Source organism: Chlorocebus sabaeus, chromosome 24 (assembly GCF_047675955.1).
Source record: "Chlorocebus sabaeus isolate Y175 chromosome 24, mChlSab1.0.hap1, whole genome shotgun sequence".
Lineage (NCBI taxonomy): Eukaryota > Metazoa > Chordata > Mammalia > Primates > Cercopithecidae > Chlorocebus > Chlorocebus sabaeus.
The window spans coordinates 557,671-566,869 of record NC_132927.1 but is presented as its reverse complement, the minus strand read 5'-3'; the positions used below and the strand labels follow the sequence as shown (position 1 = coordinate 566,869).

General features: G+C 54.4%; 2 protein-coding genes across 4 annotated transcripts; both read right to left on the bottom strand.

Annotated features, from left to right (window-relative positions):
* Positions 1–314: 314 nt before the first annotated feature.
* LTB4R (leukotriene B4 receptor) lies at positions 315–6,988 on the bottom strand. Of its 3 annotated transcripts, none has more exons than XM_007986330.3 (2): positions 6,882–6,988; positions 315–2,720 (listed from the first exon to the last, which is right to left on the bottom strand). In XM_007986330.3, the coding sequence occupies exon 2, from the start codon at positions 2,703–2,705 to the stop codon at positions 1,644–1,646; it is 1,062 nt and encodes a 353-aa protein (XP_007984521.2). In that variant the 5' UTR covers positions 2,706–2,720; positions 6,882–6,988; the 3' UTR covers positions 315–1,643. The 3 variants fall into 3 exon arrangements, with proteins under 3 accessions (XP_007984521.2, XP_007984519.2, XP_007984520.2); XM_007986328.3 differs by lacking the exon at positions 6,882–6,988 and adding an exon at positions 3,355–3,737; XM_007986329.3 differs by lacking the exon at positions 6,882–6,988 and adding an exon at positions 3,359–3,737.
* LTB4R2 (leukotriene B4 receptor 2) lies at positions 6,373–9,157 on the bottom strand. The gene has a single exon (XM_007986331.3). The coding sequence runs from the start codon at positions 7,832–7,834 to the stop codon at positions 6,665–6,667; it is 1,170 nt and encodes a 389-aa protein (XP_007984522.1). The 5' UTR covers positions 7,835–9,157; the 3' UTR covers positions 6,373–6,664.
* Between the last annotated feature and the right edge of the window lie 42 nt (positions 9,158–9,199).

Sequence of the window (9,199 nt, the reverse complement as noted above, 5' to 3'; positions counted from 1 at the left end):
TCAGAAGCTGCTGATATAGCTGGGGATCACCTTCTCCTTGCCCTTCAGTGGGAAGTATTCTTCCCAGGCCAATTTTAGTGCGAGTGTGTGTATGTGTGTGTGTGCATATGTGTGCACACATGCATGCATGTGAGACTGAGCATGTTGAAATGGAGTGATTTTTTTTCACAAGCTCAGGAAGAGAACTCCCTCAGCCTCTCTGCCAACTTGATTCCAGCATTTTGTACACCTTGGAAGAGTAAAGAATTTAGCCACATGGCTCAAAACAAAGATTTGCCCTTTCCTGCCCCCTACTCACAAATACTGGAAGAGTCTCCAGGGAAATGTCATTTGAACTTTATTCATTTAACAAACACTAAATAAGTACCTATCATGTGTTCACCATATAGAATGGGTGAGAGGTCTGAGAAATACTCTGTGAGGTCCCTCCCAGTTTCAGCTGCTGTTCTCAAATTGGTACACCATGATTTCCAGTAAGGATCTGTAGACAGCTTGGGGGTCCCTTCTTCTTAGATCCACCCAACATCCCTTTGCTTCCTTCTGTATCCTTCTGCACAGATGCTGGTATATGGGTCTTGAGGTATTAATGACTCATTCTCACTGGCTCATACTTTAGGGTCCATGGGAGATACCTTAACATACTAGGTTTGTTGCGGATGTTGCATGTGGATATCTGGTTTCACTCTCTTACTTGCTCTTTTGTTTTTTATGAGAAAGATCCAAAAAGTACACTGCTGCCACTGTTGTTGCCATCGTCCTAAAACCTTGTCAGAACAGAGTTGGACCAAGATTCTCTAAAACAACAGTCATCTCTAGGAAATAATGACTCATCCCTCTCACTTTTGGGAATCTTTGTTTCCTGGGGCCCTCAGCCCCACCCTGTGCCAGGGTGTGTTGTGGAGGTTAGCAGATGCTGATATGTAGAATTCTAAGGGATAAGATCTAATGACTTAGTCCTCAAGTCTGACCTCTTTGTGAAATGGAAGGAAGGAAGGCATCCCCTAGAATACCTTCTACAGAGAGGACAAAGATTATTGGCAGGAAGTTGGAGTCATGCTAACAAGGAGACTTATCACAGGCTTCAGGGAAGATGTTTCATAGCAGTGCTGTTTTCTCAGAAGGTCCCCTGAGTCACAGAGCTTGGAGTGATAGGCCCACATGGGTGGTCTTCCTAGACAAGCTGCTTTAGGAGTCCGAAGACTGCGTTTTGCTAAGTATTATCTGCAGACTAGGTACTCGGAATCGCCTGGGATGGGGGCAATCTATGTCTGTCCTTGTGTCCTTTCCAAAATTGTAAATCATGGGGAACTAAAGGAGGTGACTCTCAACTACTGAGAGGGGTCCCACCAGGGCACCCAGGAGCACCCCAATGCCCACAGCACACATACCCCACTCACAAGGTTGACCCAATTTCAGACTTCAGTTTTAATGGTTAAAGCTGCCTGTGGGAGCCAGGATGGAGCTCTCTCTCACTCGGCCCTCACTTTGCTCCACCTCTCCCTCTTCTTCTACTCCACTCCCGCCTCCCACGCTCCCACGCTCCCACGCTCCCACGCCCTCCACGCCCCTGCTCCTCCTCCAGGTACAGAACTGGCTCAGGGCTGGCATTTTGCCAGGAGAAAGTGCGCCTCCTTCCACCAGGCCTAGTTCAGTTCGTTTAACTCGAGAGGGCTGGAGGCAGTGAGGCTCTCAGAAGGGCCGGGCTCCAGAGCGGCGGGGCCGCCCCTCACGGTCTGGCCCAGGCTGCCCCCGCGGCGGGTGCTGGACGCCTCGGAGCCCGTGCCCTCCAGCAGCTTGGCGACGAAGCCCACGCCCGCCGAGCGTAGCAGGCCGCCGCCGGCGCACGCGTACAGCACGGGGTTCACGCTGCTGCTCAGGAAGGCGAGCGCGATGAGTACGTTGCGGGCCAGTTTCAGCCGCTGCCCCACGAGCCCCGACCCGGAGGCCTGGCCGGCCAGTGCACGGGCGGCCTCGGCCAGGTTCACCACGTGGTAGGGCAGCCAGAAGGCGGCGAAGGCCAGGATGATGAGCACCACCAGGCGACCAGTGCGGCGGCTGCGGCGGAAGCGCCGGGCCTGCAGCCGACGCCCTATGTCGGAGTAGCTGGCCACCACAGCCAGGAAGGGTAACAGGAAGCCAGTGATGGCCTCGAAGATTAGATGGAAGGCCTGGTGCTCCTTGCTGGGGTACTTCGGAGAGCACAGGCTCATGTTGTTCGTTTTCGAGGCCACTACTGTGCGGTACACGAGGACGGGTGTGGCCAGCAGAAAGGACACCACCCAGATGCCTGCCAGCACCCGCAGGGCCATTGCCTTGGTGCGTAGCTTCTGGGACACAAAGGGGCGGGCCACTGCCAGTGAGCGGTCTAGACTCATGGCTGTGATAAGCAGGACACTGGCGTACATGCTGACTCCACAGACATAGTGGCACAGGCGACAACCAGCCAATCCAAAACTCCAGGTGCCTTGGGCCAGGAAGTGAAGGAAAAAGGGAGCAGTGAGCAATACGGCCAGGTCGGCCAGGGCCAGGTTCAGCACCAACAGGGCAGTGACAGAGCGCTTCTTCATCCTTTTCAAGATGCTCCACACCACAAAGCTGTTGCCGGGAAGCCCCACAGCCAGCGCCACTGACAGCAGGATGATAGCCAACAGAAAGATGAACCCTACACCTAGTGAGGGGGATGCTGCAGAAGATGTAGTGTTCATGGCCGTCAGGAGGACCTGGAGAGTGAGGGCGGACAAACGCATGAGAGTAGAGGACCAAGGGTTTCCTGACACCATAGACACGCCTAGACTGAGAACTCTAGTCTGTCTCCAGGGTCAGCAGCATCAGAGGTCCCCCTGAAATATACTGCCCCCATCGCTGCAGACTGACATCTTAAAGGGATCTGGTTGAGTACAAAGACTAGTTTCCTAACTGGGTCATGGGGCCCCTTCCTGCCCACAGACCCAATTGCAAAATATACAGTGACCACAGCAGCAGCAGCAGCAGCAGCAGCAGCAGCATTTCCAGACCTTTTCAGTCTCCTCCCCTTAGGAGACCCTAAAGCCCAGAACCAACCTGAGAGTTCCTACCAATGCTGCACCCCTTGAAAGGCCAGCTTTCTTGCCCCCTGCCAGGCCCTCATCCCCTCAATCCCATTAACTTTCCCAATCACCTGCCTACTGTCCCCAGAGATGCCCAGGGTCAACCAGGAATAACAGGGAGGGGAAGAGTTAGTGGACAAGTGACAAGGACAAAGCCTCCCAACTTTTACACTGGTCAGGCTTTCTTTGGAGATTCCTTTGCACCTTCTTTCATGGCTGCACACCGTCCCACCACCACCACAACCACTGCCGTTCCCAGGATACTTACTTACAAGCTTTGACAGGAACTGGTTGGAAGCTAATGCCAATCCCAGGGTCAGGGCAAGGTGCTGTAGCCTATCCCTGGATCTGTCCCACTGCCAAGGGCCTGGCCCCCAGTCTAGGTGCTATTTGCTAAGTCAGCCAGAGAGGAAGTACCATAGAGCAGAGGACAGGGAAGACGCATCTTCCTGAGGGTGGGGCTGAAACCCCTACCCACTCCCTTCACTGGGAGGGGGGATAGTCTGTGTTCCAGGGCAACCCAGAAGGGTTTCTCTGAGGACTCCTCAGAGGTGGAGCCAGATGAGAAGAGACCAGGAAGGAGCAGTGAGAGAGGGAAGAGGGGTGTGGGGAGTGAGTAGGCTGGGTGTGGTCTCAAGATGCAGGTTTAGACTGGAGAATTAAACAAAGTAGTGAATGGTATCATATAGGAGAAGGAGGTATGGTAGCCAGAGAAGGGAAATGGGCTCAGATTGAGAGGCTACAATGCTGATATCTTTGTTTGTTAGTTTGTTTTGCATTAATAATGTAGAATTTTTTTTTTTTTTTTTAATTAATAGGAAGTGTAGGTTGGAGCTGTAACTAGGTCCTGGGTCTGGGTTTGGGTTAGATAACATCATGATTTAAAGAGGGCGTGTCAGTAAATTGCCAAAGGGGGCAGCACTCTGTTCTTGGCTTCAGTTCAAGCTATGATCTAGGTTGTGTGGTCATCTTCCAGCACCCCCTTTCCTCGCCTTACTTAAAGGGATTGGTTCCATTTAGGTCAATCAATTCTCCATTCTCTTTGGTAGAAGCCAAAATCCAAATGGTCTCCTTGGTATCACACAGAATGCCAATTACTTCCCCTTTCCCCAACCCCCCTGCCTTGTGCTTGCCCATGTGATTGCCTTGCTGAGTCTGGATTTAAGATCTGGGCAAGGGGATTGGCACCATCTCTTTCCTATCTTCCCACAGCCTTCTATCCAGTTCCACTTTAGACACACAGAGAAAGCTGAGGCCGAGCTAGGCAGGCTGAGCATGAGGGGCAGGAGTGGGAGAGCAGGAACAGTGATGCCTCATGCCTACCCTGCCAAGAGGGGAAACCAGGAATGCAAAAATGGTCACCTTCCCCATTTCCTGGACAGAGGAACATCTCCTTTCCTTGAAGTCTCCTGCAAAAGCTAAGAACTAAAAATTCCTGGTGGGTTGTAGTGGTTCATACTGGTAATCCCAGCACTTTGGGAGGCTGAGGGGAGCGGATCGCTTGATGTCAGTAGTTTGAGACCAGCCTGGCCAACATGGTGAAACCCCATCTCTACTAAAAATACAAAAGTTAGCTGGGTGTAGTGGCATGTGCCTGTAGTCTCAGCCATTTGGGAGGCTGAGGCAGGAGAATCACGTGAACCCAGGTAGTGGAGGCTGCAGTGAGCCGAGATCGTACCACTGCACTCCAGCCTGAGTGACAGAGTGAGACTCTATCTCAAAAAAAAAGAAAAAGAAAAAAAGAAACTAAAAATTCCTTCCTTCAATCTGACCATGGGCCTTCCTGCTTCCCTTTCAACTCTCACTTCTCAGGAAAGATGCAAAGTATAATGGTGGTCACTGAGATCCCTTAACCTTTCCAGAGCCCCCACTTGCTCTGCCTGGAGAAAAGCCAGAGCAGAGTTGACCTCGTAGCTGTCAGGTAGAGGATATGATGAAAAGCAATGGGCAGAAACCACAGCAAGAACTGAAGTCTGAGTTAAGGAAGGGCTTTCTGACCGCACTGGGTGTCAGAGATGGGGAATATGCAACAAGGGAAGTTAGGGAACCTGTGCCCAGTGCATGAGGACAGAAAGAATCCCATGAGGCCTGTGTTTGGGGACAGAAGCTCCAGGGTCAACCAGAGGTCCCTTCAGACAGAAACTGGATTGTCCTTGCCTCCCCTCCCAAGTTGTTCCCCACCTACATCTACCTTGATGGCCTTTCTTCCCCATACCCAGGACCAGGCACTCTAAGCATACTCCCTGCTGTTCTAGTTCACAGATGCTAGTTCATCCCAGTTTTGGTAGCCCCAGCATGACCCTGGGGACTGGGTTTCTTTTGCTCTGTTTCGACTTCTGTCTGGGAGGCAGGGAGGTATGAGCAGTCACTAAAGTAGAGCCTGGGGTGATGGTCAGGGTAGCCACTTGAGTGGCCAACCATTTCAGTTTGTTGGGAAACCAACAGGGCTGGGACAAGGGATTTTCAGTGCTAACACTGGGAAAGTCCTGGGCCAACTGGGATGAGCTGGTCACCTTAGTGACCACGAGTGTGTACTTGTGGATGTCCCCTGAAAAGAATCCCATTCTACATCCCCCAATCAAAGGTGTCAGGATCTAGAACCGTTTTTAGACCTAGATATGGATTCCAAAAGGTGGGGGCAGATAAGTATTGGGGAAGGGCCCAGGAGTAGCTAGCAGCATCTTGGAAGGAGCCCAGACTTGGCAAAGAGAAAAAGAATAGGTGGCACTTTTCTGAAAAATTATTCCTGTCCTCTAAATATTCCTGCCATTCCTCATACCCCCTGATGACCAACCTCCAAACTTCCCAGACTGAGTGCCTGCTCCTGGGCTCCTTTTCACGTCAGGTGGCCTTTGCAGGGAGGAACAGATGGTCAGGGAGGAAGGTAAGTCTCAGACTCCCAGGGCCCCTACACCACTGTCCACTCCTTGTGTGCCTCTCTCACACCCACTGGACCAAACACAAGACAGGCAGGAAAACTTTCCTTTCAAACCCCAGATTCAGTTTCCCCTTCAGAGCCATTTCCTCCCCCAGAGGCTTTTATAAGCCTCAGAGAATGGATCCCATTCCTACCCCTCATCCAAGCTCCCATACTTCTCCTTCCATTTACTCCTTTATTTCCAGAGTGGTTCTATGGATTGGCCTGTGGAACCAGGGCACCTGGACTGAGGAGAGCAGGTCCAGATGCCACTGAAGGCTGGCACTGCCCAGCCCTGGCTTGACCCAGAAGGGAACTAGGTGGCTTCAGTACAACTCAGGAATGAAGAACCACCAGGGGAGGCACACGTAAGTCATCATCTAATGGCTTCCCAGTATATTTCACAATAACAGCTATTGGCAACAAGTAAGCAGTGCTGGCACATGGGTACATGCCAACTTGCAAGCACGCAATAGTCCTTAACAGGGACCATCACCACCCTCATAATCCCTCAGTATGGAGAAGCCTGGGCCTGCCTGAGGTGTATAGTAATCCTACCTAGTCAGATCCAAACTCTAATCAAAGAAGGGTCCCCAAATGTTCCAGAACACTGAGCTCCAGAGGGTGAGAGGATGGAAAGGGAGAGGGAAGGGCAGCAGGGTCAAAGGTCCCATTCCGGACCGTCCTTCTCCATCCCACCCCCCGGGTCTCCATTGCCGCGGCCCTGCCCCACCACTTTCAGCTGAGGGGTAGTTCGGAGCTCCATGGTCCCCTCCCTAGAGCGGCCGCCCCCTCGGGCCTCCCCGGAGCCTTCGAAGAGCCGCGTGAGGAAACGGGGACCTGCCCGGGGCAGCAGATCTCCAGCGGTGAAGACGTACAGCACCGGGTTGACGCTAGAACTGAAGAAGGCCAAAGCCGTAGTTCCTGCTCGCGCAGCCTGGCCAGCCCCGCCCAGCTTCGCCAAGGTCCCTTCCGGTGGAGCCAGCGCGGCGACTGCCTGCAGAAGGTTGACCGCATGGTACGGTGCCCAGAGCAAGCCGAAGGCAAGCACGATGGCGCTCACCAGCCGGCCCACCCGTGCCCCATGCCGCCCGGAGCCCCAGCGGGCGCCCCGCAGCCGCGCCAGCGTCACGCTGTAGCAGCCAACCATCAGCCCGAAAGGAAGCACGAAGGCGGTCAGAGTCTCCAGGGTCAGGTGGGCGGCGGCGTGGGCTGGCGACGGGTGGCACAGCTGGCATACACCGCCCCTCCACAAGTGGCGGTAGATGGCGGCCGGAACGGCGAGCAAGAGGGCGGCCAGCCAGACGGCCAGCAGCAGGCGGCGGGCCAGGACCGGGCTGCGCAGCCTGGGCGCCAGGAAGGGGCGGGTAACCGCGAGGCAGCGCTGCAGGCTGAGTAGGCCGGTGAGCAGCACGCTGGCGTACATGCTGAGCGCGCACACGTAGTACACCGCCTTGCAGCCCGCCTGGCCTAGCGGCCAGGCCTGCCCAGTCAGGAAGGCCACAAAGAGCGGCGTGAGCAGCAGCACTGCGCCGTCGGCCAGCGCCAGGTGCAGCACAAGCGTGGCTGCCAGCGGTCGCCCCCGTGCAGGCCGCCAGCCCGCCAAGCTCCACACCACGAAGCCGTTGCCGGGCAGTCCCAGCAGCGCCGCCAGGAGCAGGAAGGCCGTGCCTGTGGCCCGCGAAGTCTTCCAGCTCAGCAGTGTCTCGTTCCCTGGGGGACGGTAGCAGACCGACATCCTTCTGGGCCTACAGGTGGGTGGAAGGCGCCACAGAGGGTGTTCAGGGGTGGGGCAAAACCCCACCTGTGATGCCTGATGCGAAGGGGCCATGCCTCCTCCTTACTTGCCTGCAGCCTGCCTCTTTTCTGCCTGGGAGTCCTGACTTCCATGAGGACCCAGACCCCACCTCAAACACTACTCTTTCTTGGAACCCAGATCCCTTGCTCCCAGTCAGCTGACCTGCCCCACTCCTGGCTCCTTCCCAGAGCTCAGTGGTAAACAGGCATAAAGCCCTCACCCCAGGCTGTCACTCTCTCTACCACCACTCCTCTAGTCTGGCCCCTCCTTCTTTGTCCAGCCCCATTCTAGCACATTTGGGCAAAAGTGGATGGTGGGGTATAAAGGGACGTGTGCAGATCTACTTACCAAGGTGGGAGCAAGCACGACTGGGGGCCTGGAGAAGCTGAAAGGTTAAGAAGCAGTGGGCGAGGTGCCTACTCCTGTCCTGTGCCTATCACATTTGCAGAGGGTAAGGTAAGAATGGGGAGGGACAAGATGAGGCTCATCCTGGGCCTCTCCTGGGGCCCCTCCCTCACCCTACTCCTTCCCATCACCAACATATCCAAGTGTCCAGGCATGTGAGAGCCTGCCTTGCCAGGAAACAGCATAAGCTGAAGTGGGGCAGTAAGATTCCCTGGTCGTGGAAGGAAATAGGAGGACTCTGCTGAATCCTAACCCTGGTCCTGCTTCTGTTCTCATCCCTCCCCCAGCTCTGGCCCCAATCCACCCAGCCCACTTTCTGCAGCACGTATGTTGCTTGGTCTCTCTGGTCTGCAGAGAAGGTGACCCAAACAACTCAGTCCCCCATCTGCTCTATCTTTGCCTGTTTTCCAGTCTCCTGGTCTGGCTAAGCCCCTTTTCTTCAGCTTCTGGTCTACCTCCTCCCATCTCTTGCCTCGGGCCCAGCCCCAGTCACTCCACCCTCAGGGCTCTCACCAGGCTGTCAGTGACAGCTTTTCCATGTAAGGCATGCTGCCAGGTTCCAGGAGGAACAGGAGATGCATGGAGGCATAATGGTTAGGGAGTCATGACACACAACCATGGAGAGATCCCATTTCCAGGCTGTACAAGGATACAAGACAAGAAAGGAAAGGATGCAGTAGTAGGGACATACTAAGCAGCAGCCCTCTCTTCTTGGAAAAGTCAAGCAAAACTTGGAAATGAAGAGATTTGACGGGGGCCTGGCAGATGGATAGAGCTGGGGGAAGGGAAAAGAAAGGCCTCTGCCCAAGTAACAGCCAGAACTTGAGGTTCCCTGCGCAGGGCACCAGGAGTACTGTCTTAGGTTGGGGCCTCCCAAAGCAGAGCCTGAGCTAAGGGCTTGGGTACCGGTAATCCTGTATTTGGGAGGTTAACTCAGGAAGTGAGGGCATAGGGTAAAACAAGAGACAGGAAAGCCATTAAGAGTGTGTTAAG

Excerpts from the sequence above, each read along its gene's own strand:
- LTB4R (XM_007986330.3), bottom strand. The coding sequence starts at position 2,705 with ATGAACACTACATCTTCTGCAGCATCCCCCTCACTAGGTGTAGGGTTC.
- LTB4R2 (XM_007986331.3), bottom strand. The coding sequence starts at position 7,834 with ATGGCCCCTTCGCATCAGGCATCACAGGTGGGGTTTTGCCCCACCCCT.